The 25,140-nt window shown below is 43.1% G+C and overlaps 1 protein-coding gene across 26 annotated transcripts in view; it reads right to left on the bottom strand.

Moving 5' to 3' along the window:
- Nucleotides 1–25,140, bottom strand: part of ERC2 (ELKS/RAB6-interacting/CAST family member 2) — a 1,070,068-nt gene that overhangs the window by 925,545 nt on the left and 119,383 nt on the right. For 25 of the 26 annotated variants that reach the window (XR_008316192.1, XR_008316193.1, XR_008316208.1 and 22 more), the window contains one exon: nucleotides 10,800–11,608. Coding sequence is in view for 6 of the 26 variants with exons in the window: in XM_053296295.1 (XP_053152270.1) it covers nucleotides 10,800–11,456 (657 nt within the window). In the remaining 20 variants the exon portion in view is untranslated. Of the gene's footprint in view, nucleotides 1–10,799; nucleotides 11,609–18,815; nucleotides 18,831–25,140 lie in introns of those variants that run through there. The other variant, XR_008316195.1, reaches the window with a different exon arrangement.

The following is a 25,140-nucleotide window of genomic DNA, read 5'->3' as shown; positions in this document are numbered from 1 at the left end:
GCTCTGAAGCAGCCCTACATACAACAACATTGGGGCTGCTGGCGCAAACATGCCCACCCCAACCTCAGCCAAGGGCATACCAATGTGATCACAGCACATCCTTTAATTGCATGTGAAGGATGATCATCTGAATCACTTGTCTACATGTGTTACAAAATCCTGGTTTTGTAGCATGTGTAGAGGAATGCTTTGGATAATCAGCCCCACACGCAATTAAATAATATGCTGTAATCCCCAAACCCTTGTATGGGTTTGGGGCAGGTGCGTTTACACAACAGCCCTTATGTTATTGCATGTAGGGCTGCTGTGGGGCCATTCTTCATTTGAACCAGTCCAGTGTTATATCTAAAAAGACATTTATCAAAACACCATTTTGAACAGACACACTGGATCAGCTACCACATTCCGTAACTCTACAGTTTTCCACATTTTGAACACACACAAGAACATAAAATGGAAATGTTACTTACCTAAAATGTCCTCAATGTCAATGAATGAAAGTGAAAGAAATAAAGAAAAGACAATCCAACACAAAGTTAAAGTAAGCAATTAAACACCAAACATTAAATAAATTAAAAAACAATGATAGCGGAAGGCACAACATTTGTTGTTGGCTGCTCAGTTAAAGTAATGCATTATATTTTTTTTATTCTGGACAGAGTATTAATATGGGAAAAGGGAATTACCAGAATTTGTTTTGTTGTGTTACTAACTGTAACAATCCCAACATATGATTATCATGTATGTTGAGATTGTTACAGATATGTGTACACATGCAGTATCATATCATATATTAAACAAGTATATCATATTAAACAAAAAAACAAGATGTGTACCCACAGTTCATGTAATTTTTTAAAAAATGGACCAGTCTAACTAGATCTGAAAACAGAGAATATTTCTTCCCAGCCAAAAGGCCAAGGCAGCAATGCAACATGGAAAACAAAAATAGCCACTGGCAACCTATGTAAAATCAAGATCACCAGATGACTGTATAAAATTTAAATATCAGTATGTACATAAATGATGTGCAGTGCAGTCCAGTGCATGATTATTTGAATCAAGTACAGGGTGGCTGAATCAGGGTGGTTGTAAACCATCCTGAGATTTTATATGGGATCCTCTCTAATAAAACGCTTGGTGTCCGTCCGTGGACGGACACCAAGCATGCGTTCATGCCTTCCTGTTCTAGGCATGCGCGCAGCGCATGCCCAGAACAGGGCAAGGGAGACACGATCGCCGGCACCCGGCAGCCATCTTGGGTGGCCAGAAGCGGCTGGCCAAAGCGGCATTTCGGGAAGAGGCTTTGCACAGAGAGGAGCTCTGCTTGCGAGCTCCTCTCTGCCTCTTAAATTGAGGGCTTTCTTTGGCCGACGGAAGTGGGCCAGGGTAAGGGGGACTCGGCAGCTGGGAGGGAGGGTCGGTGGCGTCGGCCGCGGGAGCAATTTTTTTTTTAAAGTTACATGGCCTCCGCTCTGCCCCCGGCCTCCGTCTCCCCGGTCTGGCAGGGGCAAGTACCTGGGCCGATTTGGCCCTTAAACGTGGGGGAGGGAACACAAAGGAGCTGGGAGGGCAGGCGGCCGGACGGCGGAGGGAGGGGGAATGGCGGCGGGGGGCCAGGAGCGCTGTTACTAGCGCCCGTTATTCAACGGGCCGTAATTCACTTGTGGTATATAAATGCGTTAGTTAGTTAGTTAGTTAGTTAGTTAGTTAGTTAAAGTCCTACCAGGCTCAATGGAGGTTATTCCTAGGTGCAAGTGCCCTTACTAGGGAATAAGCCCCACAAACCTCTGAGCAAACATGTCAAAGATTGCACGGTTACTCATATCCCATGAAGACTACAGTCCTACACACAACTGAGAGCAAGCCCCATTAAACTCAGTGGGACTTGCTTCCAAGTATTTATGTGAAGGATGGTTTTGGAAGGGAGGAATCCATTTTAATTTTGTAACAAAGGACATTTTTTCTATATTATTTTGTTTCCATATTTGCATGGCTGGGATATGAGGTTTGCATTCATTATTTTACTGATCAAATGTTTCCTATGACTACTGCTGATATACCTTATTACTATTCCTTCATAAGTGGACTGTCAGATGCAAGAAACACTCTTACATTTGAACCTATTAATATTTCACATATATTTTCCTCTCTTATCTTTTATTAATCATTAATTTTATTAATGAGATCATACCAGAAAAACAAAAACAAAAACATAAGATTATTGACAGTTGGGTTCAAAAGATAAATCAAACAGATAAATATCTGTGAATTTAAAGAAGCAAAGAAAAAAATGAAAGAAATTCACACTTAGAGCCAACAAAGTTACATCATTAAATGAAAATTATTTTCCATGTATAGTAATTGAGTAGAATAAAGACTGGATTTTTTCCTATAACAACATTTTATACAACTTATACTGATTTGTATAAGTGTTTTCATGCAATGAAGCAGTATTTTTTAACCGATATAGTATTTCATTTCCTTGCACACATTTATTCAGATATGTAGAGATACTTTTTCTCTTCCTTTGAGCAGGATTGCCAACTGGCCAGAATTATACCTTTATGGCTGGTTGCCAGAACTGGAGGATATAGAGCCAGACCAAAAATAAAAAATCCAAGGCTTCTTCTTCTTCTTCTTCTTCTTCTTTTTTGTAATTCTTTACTACTAGTGGGAATGTTATACACCATGAATGCAAATGAATATGCTCTGTGCTGCCATATAGAATTTTTCCCCTTAATAAGAGGTATTTGGAATGGATGGCTGTCATTTTTTAGGATGCATTCACATATACCTATATGAACTGGCTTCCCAGGTGCTGCCATACAGCACAGACAACCATTTGAGTGTCTCCCACTTAGTCTGGTGACTTTCAGCCTTCTCATCCTAAGCAGGTAAGCGCTGAGCCCGAGGGTGATGCACAAATACCACAAATACCATACTTTCAATGGAGAGATGAAGGAGTATTCCTCATAAAATAAAGGCAATTTTCATGGACTTTCACCCTGGTGTCCCAGGATCTGGCCACCCAATCTCTGACAGAATCAGAGCATATTGTACCATCTGAGCGGCAACTACTATTTAAATGCTGCCAAATAATAATGTACAGCAAAAAAATATTGGCAAACATTCTAACAAAGTGGGCATGTAAGTAGCAGGTGTGGGGATGAAACAGGATCACTCTCACTATCCCATGTGTTGTTGCACAATGACACAAGAAGGCATTTCTTCCAGAGTACTCTCCTGTGCTCCCCAAAGCCTGCTCCTCCAGTGGAAGCAATGACAAGTTTCTGCTGTGACAGAGGGCTTCAGGAGCACAGGAGAGCACTCCTGAAGAAGCGCCCGTTGGCTTGTTGCAGAACCATGCACATGTAATGCAGGCAAATACATACATTCCCATGCTCATACTAAGGTATGCTGTTCTGAGTTAAGAACAAGCTTTCTTATCCAAGGGGATCTATGCTAATAAAGGGTTGTTGTTGTTTTTTTTAAAAAGGGTGATCAACAAAAAACCCATATTACTTACAATGATGGAGGAGCCGCTGAAATCAAAGCTTCAACTCCGAGTCTTACACCAACTGAAGCTGCTTTAGGTCTTCTCTGAAGCCTCTGGCAGTGTGTATTAGGGCTACACAGAAATGCCTCTTCTGACAGATTTGATAGATACTCCTTATTCAACATGTCACAGGGGCTTCATGAGTCATGATTTGGACTTAAAGGTAAAACTCACATGCTTACAGTAGTAGTACAGCATTTACAACAAATCTATTCATCTCAAAGAATAACTGGAACCCATTTGGGCTACAATGTACCCATCTTTAAATGTGAAAGAATATTGAAACAAATACTTAAGCTTGTAATATGGCCATCATTATGAAGGCAAGCAGGCTTGAAGGGAGGGTCTATGTATTGCAAGAATATCGGAGAAATGTCCCTCCTATCTAGTGCCAGGGACAGGAACAGGCTTTGCTCTAACTAGAACAATGTCTAAGCAGAGCTTTTATTTTTATTTTTTCCCATAGCAGTGAATGGCTGCATCAAGAGACAGCAGTGAGGTATGAGCTAAAGTCGATCTTTTTGTGGAGAACTGAGTTTTGTGTCTCCCTTAACATGGCATACTGCACGGAAGATGGCAATGGTAAACCCCTCTGTAGTCGCCAGGAGTCCACACTGACTCGATGGCACAACTTTACTTTAACATTGCACCCAATTTCACATTGTTTATTTTGCCCCACAAAATTGAAAGCGAACCAGCATCTTCCCCCAAACCCCTGCACCCTTCATCTTCATTGTCCCACTTCACAGTCCCATTCCTTGGTTATGTGAGGGTGTGCTGAAGAGATGGATCTGAGGAATAGGTTTTTACATATATGTCAAATCATCTAAAAAATAATAATGAAACTATTATATAAGCTCTTCTCTTAGTGATGACTTACTTCTTTACATCATCTGACATTCCTATATACTGGAAAGCTGACAACCATGGTGAAGTTAAGCTTTCACTTCTGAATTACTAAATTTAAATCCAAACCATATAAGCAGTGATAGATGTTAGTCATTGTTGCCCACTTTACAAAATACATGCATATTTTATACCTTTACAAGCAATGAAAAATAGAGTAAGGATCAAACAGCTGCCAAAAGTGAAGGCGTGATAACAATAAACACCAAGCATTAACAATGCTTAGAATGATTTAGCACTTTTAATTTTAAAATTCTGCATGAATACTCAGCAGTTAACTTGTCTGAGACATCAGCCCAGACCAAAATGTAGATACCTTGACTGAGCGGCTTTTCCGGACAATTATTTTATTGTGGAATATAATTTACACTTGTGACTCAGTCATTGAGGGAGAATTGTATGCACCATCAGAGTTGCTGAGAGGAACTGAGTTAATATATCTGTTCTGGGAAAACTATGTTTTCCAAGAAAGCACTACTGGTAGCTTCAATATACTACTGCTGGGAAAAATACAGAATCCCACATATCTAGAATGTCAGACACAATGATGCAATGTGATGCATGGCATCACAGACACCTACTGAATATTGGTGTTCCTTTATTGAATATTGTCACTACTTCCTCTCCTTCGGCGAACGTGCCATTTGATGACCTTTTCTTATTGTAACTTCTTTTGAAACAAAATGTTCCCTTGCTGTACAGTCAAGCATGAAGGGACACATAAGACCCTTTAAAACACTGCCTTAAAACCATTTAAAAATACCAGCAAGGTTATCCCCAATCTTATCACCCATAGCCATGCCTTTGTTACTTATTTCCCATCTTCTTTCATTTTTGTTTGTTTAAAGTGTAATGATTTGGGGGGTCTTTCTCCTCCACTCCCACATGAAAGCACAAATCTTTTTTTGTTTGTTTAAGAGTAAAAAGGCTACCCCCAGCTAGTCTATCACACCTGCACCAAAGCCATACATCCCCCAAATTAATTATGTATATTGTGCTGGATCAAGAACAATAGTGTGTCACTAAGAACAAAAAGGGAAAGCTTGGGAAAGCCTGAAGTTCTAATGCCAATACAGAGCGTTCATATTCGAGTGCTATTCATTGCTGTTTCCTGAAATCTCTCTCATTTCTTAGGTCAGCAGCTCCAGAACTTCTTTTTCTTCTCAAATTTACCTATAGTAGTTGTATGCTTCAGAACTTTTTACCACCCTTACTATAGCCTTTGGCTACATTTGCTATGGAGCTGAACTCTCTAAAGCTTTTAGGGACAAAAGAAGAGAATGTATTTTACTAAGCACCTTGGAGGACAATTTTAAGAAGTACACACACACACACAGAGTATATTTCCCATGCCTAAAATATGATGATAGGTAGAGATTTAAGCCCCACACACCTCCATACATAACAAGCCTAAATATTAAGTCTAGAAGACAGGTAATGCTTTAAAGCTATTTCTGCACAGGCAAATATACCTAACTGGAGCATATCAATTTAGCACAATACAATTTCTTCCAGTCAAGATATTGTTTCAAAGAATCCCATGTTTTTCCTCATCTCTAAAAATCAACGGCAGCATCCAGAGCAGTTACTCATATCTAAGCATCATTAAGATCAATGAGGCTGTTCCCACAAGCAGCCAAGACTGGGCTAAGGCAGCCAAACTGGGACCTGGCTGCCCGTGAGAATGCCGGGAGACGTGTGGCAGCAACTCGGTGGTGAGCCCACCAGTTAACCAAGATTACGGGCGTGAGCACGTCCTTAATTCAGGCTAATTTACTCATGTGTCAGCACCAGTTGGCGCTGGCACAGGAGCAGGCTCCTGGCCATCGCCGGAGGATCCCCACAATTATGTGATACACTGTGGTATTTCCGGGGGGCAGGATGACATGTCTCAGACCCTGCACTGCTTGGAGCAGTAGCAGACTGTCTGGGTGTGCGATTCTTGGACATTGTCTGTGGGGAAAGGTGGATTTTCGCAGCCTTCCCCAGCAGCTAACAGGGAAGGCTGCAAACGTAAGAAAAGGGATCCATGTGTTATTAGTCATGACTTATTTAAGTCTCATTAATTCAATGGGTCTTACTCATGACTCATTTTGGATGCTGCCCAGTGCTGGTATCCTTTTTCAAATATAAATACAACATTGATAAAGAGATTATTAATAGATCATTGCATTACAAAAAGAACAGAGCATCACAAAACCATATTAGAATGTCTTGGAAATTCTGATCCTATAAACTTCCTCCATTTGGACATGAGGGAATTCACTGGTTCTATACTTTTTCCTCAGTAACTGGGTAAAGTTACCATAATAGCCACAACCTAAATCATACAGGAGATTTTGATATTGTTGGGACTGTATTGAAATGTTCATTGATTAATCATTTTCCATATCCAATTTACATGAATTAAACATTTACATTTATAATGAGTGCTAATATTGTATTTGTATATTACCAAAAATGTCAGTACAGTGTAGCTGCTTTGAGATACTGAAGGAAATTAAAGATGATTTGCAATCCAATCCACAAAAGCTACAACTAGTTAGAAAGAAATGTAATATTTTCTCTTTCATTCCTACAACTAATATACCAGAACAACTTAAAAAAATAATAATCCAGCAGTTAAGATCAGCTACCACCAATTAAACAACTGAAGTTTTGGTTAATTTAATTGATTATTCTGCGGTATAAAGTCTGTGGTAGGTTGCTGTAGCCCATGGCCCCAACCCCGCTCTAGTTGTACGCAAGTGGTTACACATAACAGCTGGTGACATCCAATTCAGCCAATTTAATGAGGTCTAGATGAGCACTGTGATTTGCACCCAGATGCACATCTGCATTTGCTATACAGATAGAACACTACTTCCACACATGGATTCCCCCCTTGCTGAACTGAGACACAAGTTGACAAGCAACTACACCTCTGCAATCGTGAAAAGGGATTCAGCACGAATTCTGAATATCCACATCAATATAACTCATAGGATTGAACTAATGACATAATGCAGGGGTCCCCAACCTGCGGCCTTCCAGATGTTGCTGAACTACAATTCTCATCATCACAGCCACAATAAATTGTAGCTGGGGTGATGGGAATTGTAGTTCGGCAACATCTGGAGGGCCGCAGGTTGGGGACCCCTGACATAATGGAAACATCACAACAGTATCTTCCAATGTGTTAGCAACTTCACATCAGAAATTCTGAACTTTTTTAGATACCATGATAAATGAATCTGCATCTTCTGTAACATGTCTCAGTACAAGTTTTATTTACCCTTTGCTTGATGTTTGGTTTGAGATGGTAGTCTGTTGTAAAGGAGAGACCAACTAGTTTTAATTGCATATATTGATTGAGGCACAGCTTAATATTTTTCATTAAAATAAAAGCAATATTTATTTATTTATTTGATTTATATACCAGCCTTCCAAAAATGACTCAGGGCAGTTTACATCAAAACAAAAAAAATTAAAACCAATTAAAATCGAAACTAAATTAAACAATTAAAATCACTAAACAAACATTAAAATCATTTAGAACTAACATTAAAAATTTTAAACCATAAATCTAATTAAAAGTCTGTATGTAAAGAGTAGCATTTCCTGATAAGTATCTTCCAACCATACTTCTATTTGTCCAATCATTAAAGTATTTTAGAACTAGCACAGACGGTGTATTATGAACATATGCTAACGGGGAGACAGCAGGACTATGAGGAGCAACATTTATTTCAGAACTTAGGAACCACTAACTAATGTGAAGATTTTAAAACAAAAACTAAAATGCTGTTTTGCACTCTGCCACTCAGGTTCATCATGAAGATCAGCATAGTCTCTGCATTGTTTGGGGCACACAGAACCAGTGTCAGGGGTGTAGCAAGGTTGGAGTGGGCACAGAGACAAGATTTTAAAATGCCCCCCCCCCCCCGCTCACTGAAGCTCAGTTCATGAACTAAAGAAATCTTAAATGAGGCTGAATAGTGGTAACAAAAAGGTATAGTAAAATTTAGAACATCATCCTACATTATTTTTAAAAGGTTTTATAAATTGTGGATGATGCAAGTCATTTAATGGTACTAGAGAAAGACATGATGTTCTGGTAGCTCCGGGTCTTAACACTCACATCAATTTTGGAGGATGAATACAATTGAAGGAAGCCTGGACGGGTGTGCGGCTGGGGGAGTCAGTCATGTGGCTTGCCTCTGCCCCCCCCAAGGCAGTGGGCCCCTAGACAACTGTCTCCCCTTGCCCTATTATAGTGATGCCCCTGACCAGTGTATTTGAAACTCAAAAACTATACGTATTAAAATGACTTTTCCAAGTCATTTAATTAATTTTGAATGGAAAAAATATCACATGAATCAGAAATAAATGTAGCTATGTACCCAGTTACAGCCTTTACTGGCGCTGTGATGTTCAAAATAAGCACAACAATCATGTGCAACTGAATGTATATATACTTCAAGTCCACATGCTGCTCCCTGTATATGAGGAAGGAAATCTGAAAGTGTTACCACTGGTGTAAAACTGCAAAACTATCATGCAAGGTTGTTCTGCATTTCCTACCATGCTATTACATGCTACATGAGAATTATCCAGTGGCAGCCAAGGTGATTTCCCCAGGCTTCATTTTCTCACCTCTTTTGAACTTACTAGAGTCCTCAATGCTTTCTTGATGAATTTCTAACAATTTGCAATTCTGATGTCATAAACCACAGGTGATCATTTTCAAGCGAGCACTTATTAGCCTCTTTAAAATTTGGCATGGGATGTAAAATATTCTCTTTTGAAGGAAATGTGCACTAACTAGCGTAGACAGAGCGATCAATGTCTAGCAATTAATAGTACGGGGGCAGTGTGAATTCCAATTTCAGAAGCATCAGACATATATTATCCCTACCATTGGAACAGAAAAATACACTCATCCTACTCTACCACTATAGGCTTCTCTTTGGTAGGATTCCTGGTTTATGCAAACCAGTTGTATATATAGGCAAATGATAAAGCTACACTAAATATACTAAAAACCTGGACATTACTCTAAAAATGAGGAATGCTAGAAACCTAAGGCATCACAACTAATGTTTGTCTGCCCAAGGGTAAGTCTTGAGGATGAAGAACAAGACTATGGGGCCATTCACATGACCTACCAGGCGGGTGGGCAGGCAGGGGAGAAGGCTTCCCAAACTGTCTTCCCACCAGACAATCATGCAGTGTGTCCATGCAGTGCAGAGCAGGGCAGATTCACACACACACACACACACACACACACACACACACACACACACACACACACACACACACACTGCATTGGAGGATTCCCCCAAGAGACAGCCACTCTAGATGCCTGTGTGTGTACAGCCAGGATGGAAGCAGCCCATGCTCACACATGAGCAAGTAGCCAGGTATAAGGGAGCGCTTGCTCCCTTAACCTTGGCTAATAGCCAGGGTAAATAGTGGTGCTAGGTGAGATCAGGCCTGATACTGGAAGTTCTCACACGCAGCCTAAATCAGGCTGGGTATCCCTAGCCCAGGTGAGGCTGCGTGTGAGAACAGCCTCTATTTTTTTCACCACACAACAATCAAAGGACAGTCTAATAAAAACAGCTTTAGTTTAATATGGACATGAAATATCCAGAATTATGTGCAAGATACTTAGTGTAGATTGGGAATCTGCCATCGGTTTTCCCCCAGTGATTAATCCATATGGCTCCATGGACTCATAGCAAAAACCCTGACGTATCAAATTACCTGTATGTTTTACCATTTTACAATAACTTTCAAGAAGTTATCAGTAGCTATTCTAAACGATTGCTTAGAATGTGGCTAAACGTTTCAAGATAGGCTTCTTTAAAGAATACAGCTGTTACAACTTTATCACAATTGAATTATATCTACATTTGGCCTCTAAGGTTGGAATAGTTGCAGAAACCTGTAAACATAGAATTTGATAGCTAGTCCCCTATTTACTGTAATAGAAATCTGAGCATTTAAATCCCTGCCGTGCCTACCACATACCTGTCATTAAGTACATTTTTTAAATCTGGTAGAAATATGTAACGTTTACATAGTAAAGTCTGCAGCATATATTCAAGCTAGTGTTGCAAGAGTTCATGAACATATAAAAATAGGTAGTGACATACCATCCTTCTTCACATCAAAGAAACCATAAGCTGCATCATACCTTCTTTCCGCTTCACAGCCAGAGGTCAGAAACATCAATGAGGAATTCTGACACAATGCCAAAATCAACTACCAGTTGGCCAACACTACAGAGCTAGCAAAGCATCAGTTCTCTTAAATAAAGAAGTATTTAATTTGATTTACAATTGCTTACCTGATTCTCCTCATGAGAAACCCTCATCTGCTCTTTCAGAACTGACATTCTAGCAGCTTCTTCTTTCCGCAAGACCCTTTCCTTTTTGAGCTCAGGACTCCAGAAGGTTTTGATGCTGTTCATAGAAGAGCCAAGCTTGCTGTCCTTGATGTCTAGTTCTTTCCTTAGAAGTTCATTCTCTCTCTGTAACTCCTTAAGTTGAGCCTGGAGATCTAGCATGGTGCTGTCCCTTACCTGTCTCAGCATAGAAGGGAGCTGATGGTGGTGATGATGTGCAGAAGTTGTCAGCCCCCCATGCTGATCGGTATAGGAAAGGAGATCTGAGTGGGAAAGGCCAGCGGAAGCTATATTAGGACTGCTTCCCATAGCTGTAACTCGACCACCATACACAGCTCGATTTGTAGCCCTTCCAAGAGTCATTGTGCCCTTTGGGAAAGTAGTGGATGCCACACCTTCATGATCACTCAGATACATTGGTCCAGATGTTGCATAGGCGGCATTAAGTGACTGGATATTCTCCATCGATAACGTCTTACCCGTCCCTCCACCTCCTCCACTACTTGTTCGCCTGTGGCCCAGGCGAGGAGATCTTGGCAAGCGAGGAGATCTGGCAGGACTGCCGTCCAAGTTACTGATTGTTCTTGCACTTCCATACATTTTTATTCTAATGTGAGGTACTACTCAATAAGAAATTAATCACACTTCAGTGGGATATTTAACCCTATATTTTCAGTTGCTATGGTTGGCAAAGGCTTCAGAGCATTCTTCCAGAAGGCATACAAATTCCATAAGAGGACTTCTTTCAGGATCTGCAAAAAATATAATTACTGATTAGTAAAAGTAACTTTACATTGCCAAAATTTAAAAGCACAGATGTATCTTTTTTCAAATTGTGATTATGAAATTACAAGATCATACATCTGGGAGCATATTTCAAAAACGACGATTCTGTGTGGCATATTTACTTTTGTTGCTAGTGAGCTTCTAATTTGCAGTAAAGATGAAGAATTTATATAACTAAGGTGCGAGTCCTGTGCACATTTACCTAGAGTAAGCACCATGAACACAATGGAACTTACCACTTAATAAAAACATGCATAGGATTAATCTGCAAACATGGCTTCACACATTACACTATTCATATAGTAACTGAATAAATCATTTACCATTGTGATCAGAGTTTAGATAGATCACTGCTTGCTAACACATCGATCAACTATCAGCAATAAAAATCAATCAGTAGATAATAAAGAGATTAATGGCATCACTTACACAGGTGAACTCATAACTAACTCTGGTACAACTGTGAGGAGGGCAGCAACTACAATTGATGCAAATCATGATCAGAGAGTCAACTCAACGACTAAGGTGACCAAAGCTGTACACAATACTCTAGATGTGGCCGCACCATAGATTTGTATAAGGGCATTATTATATTAACTTTTTTATTTTCAATCCCCTCCTAATGATTTCTAGCATGTAATTAGCCTTTTTCACAGCTGCTGTGTACTGAGTCAACACTTTCAATGAGCTGTCCACCATGACCCCAAGATCTCTCTCCTAGTAAGTCACCGACAGCACAGATCCCATCAGCCTATATGTGAAGTTGGTGTTTTTTGACCCAATGTGCATCATTTTACACTTGCTTACATTGAACCACATTTGCCATTTTGTTGCCCACTCCCCAGGGACGTAACAAGGCTGGAGTGGGCCCAGATACAAAATTTTAAAATGGGCCCCTCGCTGATACACACACACACACTTCACAATATATAGTGCACTCACACTCACATCCCCATTATGCCAGCTTCTCTAGAAAACTCCACTCCCTTGCTTTTAACCCCGTCCCTCCACCCTCCCATGGGGAAGAGCGCTCCCGGCTCAGAGTTGCTTCTGCAGACAAGGGCTTTGCTGCATGCATGCTGCCTTTGCTCCAAACTTGGGGTTGGCTTTTCCACGGCACCGAAGCTCTGCGGGTGTTGGGGAGTCATGTGACTTGCCTCTGGGGGGCCCCTCGAGGCGTGGGGGCCCCCAGGCAGCCGCCTCCCCTTGCCTAATGGTAGTTACGCCCCTGCCACTCCCCCAGTTTGGAGATATCCTTTTGCAGCTTTTCACAGTCTGTTGTAGATTTGACTACCCAAAATACTTCAGTGTCATCTGCAAACTTGGCCACTTTGCTGTTCAACTTCTAGATAGTTTATGAACTATCTTTGCTGCTCAACTTCTAGATAGTTTATGAACAAAGCGAAAGAGCACTGGTCCCAGTACCGATCTCTGGGGGACGCCACTTCCTACCTACCTCCATTGTGAAAACTGTCTATTTATTCCTACTCTGTTTCCTGTCCTTCAAACAGTTATCAATCCACACATGAGCCTGTCCCCTTATTCCATGACTGCTAAGTTTACTCAAGAGCCTTTGGTGTGGAACTTTATCAAAAGCTTTTTGGAACTCTCAGTATACTATGTCAAGCAGATCACCTTTATCCACATGCCTGTTGACACTCTCAAAGAACTCCAAAAGGTTAGCGAGGCAAGACTTGCCCTTGCAGAAGCCTTGCTGGTTCTCCTTCAGCAAGGCTTTTTCTTCTATATGTTTAACAATTTTGTCCTTAAGTATGCTTTCCATCAATTTAGCTGGCACTGGTTAAGCTGACCACCTGTAATTTCCCAGACCCCCTGCCTGATCTCTTTTTGAAAATTGGAGTCACATTGGATACTTTCTAGTTCTCAGGTACAGAGCCTGATTGTAGGGACAAGTTTCATATTTTTGCTAGGAGATCAGCAATTTCGTATTTGAGTTCCTTCAGGACTCTTGGGTGGATGCCATCTGGCCCTGGCAATTTGTTAATTTTTAGTTTTTCAAGACAGTTTAGAACATCTTCCCTTGTTACCTCAAATTAGCCCAGTTCTTCAGCTGCTAAACCTGAAAAGCTCAGTTCTGGAGAGGATATATGGTCAGACACATACCAGGGCTTTCCAAACTTTTTTTCAAACTAGTGTGCCCCTTCTGTCACAAGCCTTCAACTCAGGTATGAGAGAGGAGGGAGAATACATGAACACACACAAACACAGAGTTATAAGACGGCTACTCTAGTCACTGACTTACATCCAGACTGTTACTTTTGAGTACTCCCATTAAAATAAACCTTTTGAAGCTACTCCCAACTGAAGTAAACTTAATTTCAATGACTGCTTATGTGTCTATCAATATGGGGAGGCAGAATGGGTCTGAGTACCCCCTAGGAGCCCTACAAGTACCCTAAGGGTACTAGTACCCCCTGCTGGGAATTCCTGTAGGGGTCCCTGTAGCAGAACATTATCTCTTTCTTATATCTGTGCACTGGGCAGATATTTCTTAGGTACAATGTTTCATTTTTGCCCTTCCTCTTATAATGCTGGTTTTCTAGGCTACTGAGATCATGCTTTTATCATACTCTTAAAGAGAGACTGCAATCACCATTAGTGTTTTTCATATGGAAATGTAACAAGTTCAAGAACAAACAATCCAGCCCATCCAAAATATTAATGAAAGTATTAAAGTCAACTGCTGCAGCAGATCCCTCATAAATGTTGTGTCAATTATTAACCTTTGTATATGATTATTCAGCCCTTCTTATTTCTTTTTATTACAGGTTTTTATACTGTGTATCATGGAGTCCACATGCATCTACTGACTCGAAGGAGGAAGCGATGCTGCTCTACCATTTTTTTTTACTTAACAGATCTCTTATTTGCTGCTAGATGCTTAAATCAAAGCAGTCATCTAGCACTCATTTAAACAAGCATAAATCCTATTAAACAACTCAACTAGGTGTAAGACTGCTAGGGATGTGCACAGACTACGGTTCAGGCCATGGTCCGAATTCTGACCACTCTGTGGTCTGGCAAACTGGTTCAGTCCAGCCAAACCGCAGACCAATCCAGTGGTTCAAGGCAGTGACACAGGGGCGGTGAGAGGCACCTTTAAAAGTAAAGCTGCATGGTCCTTACCAGCATGACTGCCGCTCCATGTAGCTTGCTGCTGCAACAATGCTCCCCACAGCAGCCCATGCTAGGGATGTGCTCGAACCACGGGTGGGGCAGGGACCAGCTCCTTTAAAAACTAGGTAAGCAAGTCCTTACCTACTCCTCTGCCGCCCCACCATTTTTCCAGGCGTGGCACTTGCTTTCCGAAAGGCCGCACATGGCTACAGTGCAGCCCAGCAGCCTGCGTGCAGCAGAGGCACACACACATGCTGCACATGTGCACCAGCCATATGCATGTGAGCGCCGTGCACAGGCTGCTGAAAATAGTGCTGCAGCTGCTCCCAGTCACTCATCTGGCCTCCACATGGAGGCCAGGTGAGTGACCGTGTCCCACCACAGTGGCTCTAGTGGGGAGCACCGATGCAACAGGAAGCTGTGTGGAGCGGTGGTCATGCTGGTAAGGACCATGTGGCTTTACGTTTAAAGGTGCTGCTCACCGCCACTCCCCCAGAGTCACCTTGAACCACCGGACCAGTCCACAGTTCGGCTGAACTAGACCACGGACCAGTCCAGATTTGAACTGTGGCCCGAACCACAGCCTGTGCACATCCCTAGACTGTATTTGGGCCGTGTGTGTGTGTGTGAGAGAGAGAGAGATTTCTTCTAATTAATTCTTTGACCATTATGTCACCACTACCACATCTTCATTTCTTCCACTATAAATGAAAGGGCCTATGTTGGCTCACCTTCAGACTTCTGGGACCATGCCAGTTATCAACATATTCATAAGCATAGACCTGGTTCACAAAGTGTTCATACACAACTGGCACCATTGTGTAAGATACTCACAGCATGAGCAAGAGAACGTGTTTCATTCACACAATCTATCCACTGTAGAAAGGGGGTGAATAAATCACATGATCAAGTTCTCCTCAAAGGCCTTCTGCATTACGTATGTATGTTAACACACACATGCTGTGTATAATCCAGCTGCTAATGAATGGCGAAACTAATATTTGTTGGCACATTCAGGGTCTTTCAGCAAAGGATCTTAATTCATTTAAGACTTAAATGAATTCATAAACTAATAAGCATTTTACTAATCAGTACTGTAACATTGGTAAGATTTATATTATTTTTTAATTCTGTTTAACCCTGTTTAAATTTTTTACCCATGCCTATGTACATGCTTATTTTAGGCCTCCAATCTCTCTATAAACTATTGAATTATATAATAATGTAATATCTTAAATAAATGTCTTAAGGAAAGTCTCTTTGAGTGAAATATACTTTGCAGGGGACCCTTCACAAATGCTTGGCGGCGGGGGGATCTGCATTCCTGCTGAATAGGTTGCTCAGTTCCTAAGCTTCCTCACCCTTTGATTAGGTCATTAGAACTGCAGCTTAGGGTCATAACCCTAAATGATGAGATGCCTTTAGATGCTGCTGTAAACAGTGAAACACACAAGGCAATGTAGCTAAAAATATAAAAGGAAGGAAAGTTCCATGGATAAAGTATATGGATCAACAACTAGGGATGTGCACAAAACCAGCAGACGGTTCAGTTTTTGTGCACCGTTTTGAGTACAAAATGAGTCGGTTAAAAAGGGGTTTGAGTTATATTGGTAAAGGGGAATCTGGGGAGGTTTCCCCTTTATCAGTAAAGGGCAAGCAGGGGGTTCTCCTAAAAGGTAGATGGGGTGGGGAAAGATAAAGAAATTAACTTAGAAGTGCTGCCAGTGGCGGATGTGGCTGCAGTGGGAGGCGGGAGAAGCCAGGCCTCTCCTTAAGTAGGCAGGGCTGGTTCGGGCCCAGTTTGGGCTTCTGAGAAGGCATGTAGGTCACTAAAATGGCATCCATGCATGCACAGAGGCCATTTTGTTGTCCTCCACACCTGCGTAGAGGCTCAAACTGGGCCTGAATTGGCCCTGCCTGCTCAGGGGAAGGCCAGCAAGGGGGGAGCCTCCACCCCCGCTGCCTCCCCCCACCACACCTGCAGCCACCGCCAGCACTTTTAAGGTAATTTTTTACTCTTTTCCTACCCCATCTACCTTTAGGAACACACACACACACACACACACACGGCCTTTACAGGTTAAGGGGAATCCTCACTGGATTCCCCTTTACCAGCTCGGGTCGAATTGGGCCTGATTCAGTTAAACTGAGACAGGCCAAGGCTGACCCAGTTCACCCACTAACCTGTTGAGTCAAGTTGGCTCTATGTCAAGCCCAGCTTGACCCAAACCAGCTCACACACCCCTATCATCATCATCATCATCATCATACAATTGGCTACATCTTGCATTATACTGACCACATCTTGCACTTCCTCTACATGATCCCAACCACACATTAAGGTCATCTAGAGATGCTGACAGCTCATCTGGCCGCATTTCAGGAGCAGGCCTTCTTTGTAGTCACTCCTGAGCTGTGGAACACACTTCCTATAGATATTTGTGGCTTAATATCTGTATCAGCCTTTAAAAGAACCCTTAAGATGCATTTTTTTAGCCAGGCTTTTAGTAAGCTTTGAATATTTTAAATCACTGTGTTTTTAATAGTTTTGTTTTATTGTGTTTATTGTTGTGAACTGCCTAAAGCTTTGGAGTCAGGCAGTATTTAAATTAAATAAATAAATGGAAGACTGGGGGTCCAGTCAAGAGGCCAGAGACTCTTTTCCATCTGAGTCTCTCTGGTTTGAGCTGGGAGATTTGCTGATTCTGTCTTGCCTTGCCTCCTCCTTTCAGCCTTGACCAGCACAGAAGACCTGCTGCTGGGAATTACTTTTGCCAGCCTAAGCCTCTGTCCCGATTGCCCTGATGAGCAGCAGCTGTGGGGTAATCAGCGACATTCCAGAGACCATGTGAAAGGTGGTGTGCTGGGGAGTCTAGCATAAAAGGGCAGAGGCAAGCCAGATCCATCAACATGGGTGGCTGCCAAATGGAGGAACAGCTTTTAGTGCTGGGCCATCGGTGTGGGACTGAAATCTGAAGGGAAGTTATCTTCAAAGTTCTCCAGGTTTTAGTTTTAGTTTGTCTTTGTTTTAGTGGATTGTGCCAGACTGTTTACAGGGATGTGTCTGGGCTCTCTTGTTAAGAATGGAGCAGGTTCAATGAGGTTGGGGTGGCTCTTTCAGTAGTAGTAGGGAATAGAGAATTGGGCATTGGCAGGTCAGCATGCCATTGCAGCAGAAGGGAGTCCAGTAATTTAATTACTGTCTTCCCTTCCAGCTGCCCTGAAAGCTCTCAGGCCTCAGGGAGTAGTCCCAACTCCCCACTAAACCTAACCATGCTCCTTTGTAATACTTGTATAATGGAGATCTGGTTGGGGGAAGCAAGTGGTCCAATGTGGGCCCAACATCTTTCTCCAGGATACTGTGTTGTTGAGCAGGTTAGGAGAAGGCGGGGTGGAGTGGCTGTGGTCTATAAGAATATCATCTTCCTTACCAGGATCCTTGTAAGAGAATTGATTAATACTAAATGTGTGTAACTTAAGTTGGGGAATTGGGATAGACTGGGGATTCTGTTGGTGTACCGTCCACCCCACTGCCTAACAGACTCCCTACCTGAGCTGACGGAGCTGGTGATGGGAGTCGCCCAGGCTTTTGGTGCTGGGTGATTTCAATGTTCACTTTGGGACTGGCTTGTCTGGTGCCACTCAGGAGTTCATAGTGGTCATGACAGCTATGGGCCTATCCCAATTACTCCTAGGACCTACACATGTTGCTGGTAAAATGCTAGATTTGGTCTTTTGCTCAGATCAGGGAGTGTTCTGTGGGTGGGGTCTCCTGTAGTTTCCCCATTGTCATAGACAGACCACTTCTTAAGTTTATAGTTGGTCTCACAGTCATATCTGGCCCCTGCAAGGGTGGTAGAATGATCTGCCAGTGAAGGCTGCTGGATCCAGCAGGATTCCAAAGGGCATTGGAAGGTTTTGGAGTTGGTTCTGCTGGTGATTCTGTTGATGCCTTGTTAGAAACCTGGAATAGGCAATTCACCGGGATAGTAGACACAATCGCTCCTAAGTGTCACTTCAACTCCTAAGACTCACGTCAAAATTAGCTCCATGGTATATGGAAGAGTTACAGGAGCAGAAGCATCAATGAAGATGACTGGAACACACATGGAGGACTCATCTTGAATTTGATAAGACGCAGCATAGAGTCTATTTGAAGGCCTATGCTGTGGCAATAAGTACAGCAAAGAAGCGATTTCATTCTGCGCATATTGCGCCTGCAAATTCTTGTCCAGCAGATCTGCTCCAGATTGTTAGGGGTTCAACTCAAACCCCTTCTGTTTCAAATTTGTTTCCAGAAATAATGTCTCACTGTGATGCCTTTAATGAATTATTTGCAGATAAAATTTCTCTCATTCAGGCTAATCTGGATGGACGCTAAAATTTCTGCAGAGCTAGTTAGGAGGTTTCCAGCAATCCCTCTTGCAAGATTAGACTGGATCAGTTTCAGTTTGTGATTCCTGAATATGTGGACAAGCTGCTTGGAGCAGTACATTCTACCACCTGTTCTTTGAATGCTTTCCCAACATGGCTGATTTCATCTTGCAGGGAGGTTGTTGGAGCTGGACTAGATGATTTCATTAATATGTCACTGAGGGAGTGCAGGATGCTGCCTTGTTTGAAGGAGGCAATGGTTAGACCACTTCTTAAGAAGCCTGCACTTGATACCCTGGTGATGGATAATTATAGGCCAGTCTCCAACCTCTCATGGTTGGGGAAGATGGTTGGTGGCTGACTGACTAAATCCAGGAGGTCTTGGATGAGACCAGTTATCTAGACTACACATGTCAAACACAAGGCCCACAGGCCGTTTTATGTGGCCTGCAGTGACTGTGCCACAACCAAGCGCCTGGCCTCAGTACTCAGAAGGACCCAGTCCCAGAAAGCTAGGTAGGAGCAGGGTGCTCCATACAAGTGCCTGACTGCACTGCAGGCAGAAGGACCCAGTCCCAGTGTAAAAGCTAGGTTGGAGCAAGGCACTCCACACAAGTGCCTGACCGCGCCACAGGCAGAAGGACCCAGTCCTAAACAGTGAGCTAAGTTGCTTCTTCATATCCTTGCTTCTGCACACCCCTTCCGTACCGAGACCCAGCACTAGGCACAACCGGGCCAGAGTCCCAATCCTGCACCTGCTGCCAGTAGCAACTACACAGGTATGGAGTCTCAGTGGGATCCTACAGTAGCAATGTCTCCAGACTCAGAGACACAGACCTCCACCTCAGCACAGTCAGTGGCTCCATTCCCCTCACATAGACAGGCCAAGATAGGACAGGTACACCTACCTCAGAAAAAGCTGCTGTTTTGCGGGTTGCTACAGCACAAGACATAAAACCAGACATTGACTCACTGACTGGGGGAAATGGTCTCAGACATCTGGCCAGAAAAGAAATAGGTGAGCAATTTAAAAACCTAAATTTCAAATATAGAATTATAGATAAACTAGTATTTTTAAGCCCGTTATGATAACGGGCGCTAGCTTTCTATCCCGTCTTTTCTGTCTCTCTCTCTCTCTTTCTGTCTCTTCCCCCCCCCCCTTGTCCCCTCTCTCTTTTTGTTTTTTGTTTTGTTGTTCTGTTTTTGTTCTTCCTTATTTTGCTTTTACTTTTTTTGGGGGGGTGAATAACTACCAAAATGGCCCATGAGAAGGTGGCCGCCCCCGCCTATCGCCCTCCTGCGCACCCAGCTGCCGGAGCCCATCTTACCCACTCCAGCCCGAAGGAGAAGAGAGGAACTCAGAAACAGAGCTATTCTCTGTGTTAAGCTGCTGCCTATACTGTCGCAATGGACGCAATAGGCGTCCTTTGCGTCCATAGCGGCAGTTTGAGCAGTGACTTAGCACAGAGAGGAGCTCTGCTCGTGAGCTCCTCTCTTTTCCCTCGGGCTGGAGCGGGTAAGGTGGTCTTCAACAGCTGGGAGGGCGATAGGCGGGGGCGGCGACCTTCTCATGGGCCATTTTGGCCCTTAATCTTTTTTGGGGGGGAGCGGGAAAGGTGATTTTGGGCAGCTGGGAGGGCGGGTGAGCAGGCGGCGGCGGCGGCTGTGAGTGGGCGGGAGCCTCGTTGGCGGCTTTGCCGCCACCTCGCCCAGCTTCATTTTGGGCAGCTGGGAGGGCGGGTGAGCAGGCGGCGGCGACGGCTGTGAGCAGGCGGCGGCGACGGCTGTGAGCGGGCGGGGGCCTCGTTGGCGGCTTCGCCGCCACCTCGCCCAGCTTCCCTGTCCCCCGTCTCGGTCTTCCCCCGCAGCCATTGCCCTCGCCTTTTTCAGGGCGGCCGCTTCTGGTTGCCTCGGCCTCCTCTTGCCATGCCGCAGCTCATGGCTGAGGCGGCGGCTCCGCCGCAGCCTCGGCCACTTTCCCCCGCCGCCACACACCGGCTAATGGCCGCCCGTGGCTGTGGGACACTGGTGTCTGAGGTCCTGTGTCCCTTGGGCTCTTCTGGGCATGCGCTTCGCGCAGGCCCAGAACAGCCCAGGGAGGCAGGGACGCAGATCCCCAACGTTCCAAAGCCACGGCCACTCACTTAGCCTTTTATTATATAGGATGTATTAAATGTTGAGTTTGTAATTTAATTGTTTTGCTTACAGTTTGTTTTGTGCTTGTTATTTTCAGAACATGATTAATGCACGAGGATGGCGTGTGATATGGTGTCTAAGGGTGAGGAAGGATCTATACTTCTACTAAGACTAAGTATCTTAATAAAAAATTTGGCCTGCGACTTAGCCTGTGTTTTAGATTTCAGCCCCTTATGTGATTGAGTTTGACACCCCTGATCTAGACCAATTTCAAACTGGCTTTAGGACAGGCTATGGGGTTGAGACAGCCTTGGTCGGCCTGATAAATGACCTTCACCAGAGAATTGATAGAGGGAGTGTGATTCTGTTGTTCTTTTGGATCTCTCTGCAGCTTTCAGTACCATTGACCATGGTATCCTTCTGGATCACCTGAGGGATTTTGGGATAGGAGGCACTGTTTTACAGTGGTTCCGCTCCTACATCTCGGGTAGACTTCAGATGGTGGTGCTTGGTGACAGCTGCTCTTCAAAATGGGAGCTATTATATGGAGTCCCTCAGTGGCCCATTCTATCACCAATGCTTTTTAACTACATTAAACCACTGGGTAAGGGATTTGGTACTGCGGGGTGTTATCAGTATGCTGATGACACCCAAATCTATTTCTCCTTGTCATCAATGTCAGAAAATGGCATTATCCCCTTAAATTAGCCCCGGCACTAATGGATGAGTGATAATAAACTGAAGCTGAATCCAAGCAAGACAGAGGTGCTCATTGTTGGTGGTAATCTGCAAGATGGGTTAGAATTTCCTGTTCTGGGTGTGATTACACTCCCCCAGACAGAACAGTTTCATAGCTTGGGAGTGCTCTTGGATCCAGGTCTCACCTTGGTGTCTCAGGTTGAGGCTGTGGCCAAGAGCGCTTTTTACCAGCTGCAATTGATTCAATAACTTCAACTGTAACTTGAAAAGAGAGACTTGAAAACAGTGGTGCACCAGTAACTTCCAGGTTGGACTACCACAAAGTGCTCTATATAGGGCTGCCTTTGTGCATAGTTCGGAAACTTCAGTTAATTCAAAATGCAGCAGCCAGCTTGGTATCTGGCGTATTCCCAGAGAGACCACATTCTGCCTGTTCTTAAACAGTTGCAATGACTGCTGATATGTTTCCGGGCAAAGTTCAAAGTGCTAGTTATTACCTTTAAAGCCCTTAAATGGCTCAGTTCCAGGTTCCCTGAGAGAGCACCTTTCTCTGCAAGATACCCATCACTCATTATGATCATTAGTAGGGATCCATATTTGGGTGCCACCAGTTTATCTGGTGGCAATCTGGGACTGGGCCTTCTCAGCTGCTACTTCTAGGTTGTGGAACACGCTCCCTGTGCATATAAGAGGACTGTCTTCCTTGGAAGCCTTCAGGAGATCCTTAAAGATCCATCTCTTCATCCTGGCTTTGAATGATATCTAGTTTTAACCTTGATTTTAATAAATTTTAATCTGGTTTAAATGTTTTTTGATTTTAATTGCTTTATTCTGTCTTTTTGATTTTAATGTAAGCCTCCCTGAGTCACTTCAGGAAGGGCAATATATAAATTGAACAAACAAGCAAACAAACAGACATCAAAAATTGTTTTGATAGCCTCAAGAATCAACTCCTGATGTTGCTATGTGGTTGTTCATTGCTAGGTGGTGGGGTGGGATTCATCCAAGGAATCATTTTTCCCTCTTAGAAACACTACTACTGGAATCCTTTAACATTAACCATAAAACAAAAGTTATATAGTAGAAATTTTTTATTTAAGTTTAAATTTATCCCAGTTGCTTCATTTTACTACACTAAAAGCAACAGATACATTGCGCAAGAGAGCAACAATTTCTTCTTTTATTACGATTTTCCAGTAATTGATGTTTGGATTTTTCATATGGATTTTAAATAAGATACTGTGGGTTTTTAACAAAAGTACACCAACATCATACAGGTACAATTCAAGGCAGATGGGGGGGGGGCGCTCTCAGCTCCTTTAAAAACAAACAAACACCTTCTTTAATTGTAGCATCTGCCCTAAAGATCTCAACAAACAGAATAGACTATTTGCAGAAAAAGCATTTCCTGGGGGTTGTTCTAAATTAAGATTCATTTAGTTTCAAAATTTCTGCCTTAACTTACCACCTGAACTTTACTGAGACAAACAATGAGGTTACATTTTACATGGTATTTAAGCCCTAAATATTAGGCGCGATTTTTTCCCCTTTAAACTTCACCTAAAAAGAGAGGGAGAGGGCTTTTCTTATTCTCAACCTTCTCTGCTACACTTTGAGGCTGTTCTCACGAGCAGCCAAGACTGGGCTAGGGAAGCTAAAACTGGGCTTGGCTGCCCGTGAGAACCACAGGGAGCCACGTGGCCCCCGACAGCACAGCCACCTAGAAAGCCCAGTGGTTAGCTGAGGTTAAGGGCACAAACACATCCTTAACCTGGGCAAACTGCTTGTGTGTCAGTGCTGGATGCTCCCAGCTGGTGCTGACACAGGAGCAGACTCATGGTTGTCACTGGGGGGATCTCCACAATGCACCACACACTTGCCAAGAACTTGCAGGTAATACTTGCAGGCTTCTGGATCTTTTGCTGGGAAGGTAAGCTGCTGCAGCCTTTCCCAGCACCCACTCTCAAGCCCACTCACAGGATCGTGAGAAAGGGCTCATTAGTAAGGACTGCAACCCTAAACCAACTTACTTGGAAAGAGGTATCATTGACATCCATGGGCCTTACTTCTGAATAAATATCACCTGTTCATATATACCAGTATTTACCCACAGCTTGAATAAGCAAAGTAACACTGAGGGTTTGTAAATATGCTAGGTAGGTTCCTGTTCTGTTTTTTTTAAAAAAAAAACTGTAGTGGTCAGCCAGTTCAGAAAAATAAACTAAGGAGAAGGCAATATCCCATTTACCAAGGCATTAAAGGTTTTCTTAAGCCTTATACAATTAGAGTTGGGAGTTATCAAATGTCATATCATCCCAGTCACAAAATAATCACGCACAGAACCACAATCTTGATAAAAATCACATAGTGCAGACAGGAAAATGCCAACCAGTAGGGGGAAGACATCACATCAAAAGGTCTATGCAGAGCAAATCTTTCCAGATAACTCAACAAAGGTGCCAAATGAAATTCTAAAAGAGGGGAAGAAAAAGAAAAACCTTACATTGTTCCTTATATATGTTGAGCTCCCAGAGTGCCAGTGCTCAACTTTAAGTATATGTGTTCTTGAGTAAGACCACCAGCAGCACTTCCTTAGATGCCTGTAGATAATGGTGTGCACAAAACCAGGTTGCTCACAGTCTTCCCTATAAGGCGGGCGCACATGCCTGCGCTCACAAGTTTTTTTTAATGTCTGTTCAGTTAATTTTAGATCCCACTCAGGTTCAATCAGAAAGGCCCCATTCTGAATGCACATGTGTACATACTGCCTTGATTCTCCCACCCAGAACAAAACTCATTCCACACACAGATTTTAAAAAAAATAATAGAGAGAACACTGTTTGCTGGGTTCAGTTTTAGTCCAGACCAGACTCAAAGCGGACCAGGCATATTTGGTCCCCCACCCCCAACTGGGCATGTTTGGTTTTGGCCCCCCAAACACTCCCCCTGGTTCAGTTTGGGAGGGTTTGCATGTTTAAACACAATTTTTAACTTAAAAAAATGAAATTTTACTTATTACCACCGGTCCGGGGGCTTAGATTCAGCCATGGGGGGGGCGTCTCCTGAAGTTCCCCCTCCCCGCTGCCAGCCTCCATTTATGTACAAAATGCCCATTGGGCATGCGTGGCGATCTCCAAAATGGATGCCACGA

This window comes from Hemicordylus capensis, chromosome 2 (assembly GCF_027244095.1).
Source record: "Hemicordylus capensis ecotype Gifberg chromosome 2, rHemCap1.1.pri, whole genome shotgun sequence".
NCBI lineage: Eukaryota > Metazoa > Chordata > Lepidosauria > Squamata > Cordylidae > Hemicordylus > Hemicordylus capensis.
This window is presented reverse-complemented; position numbering and strand designations above follow the sequence as displayed.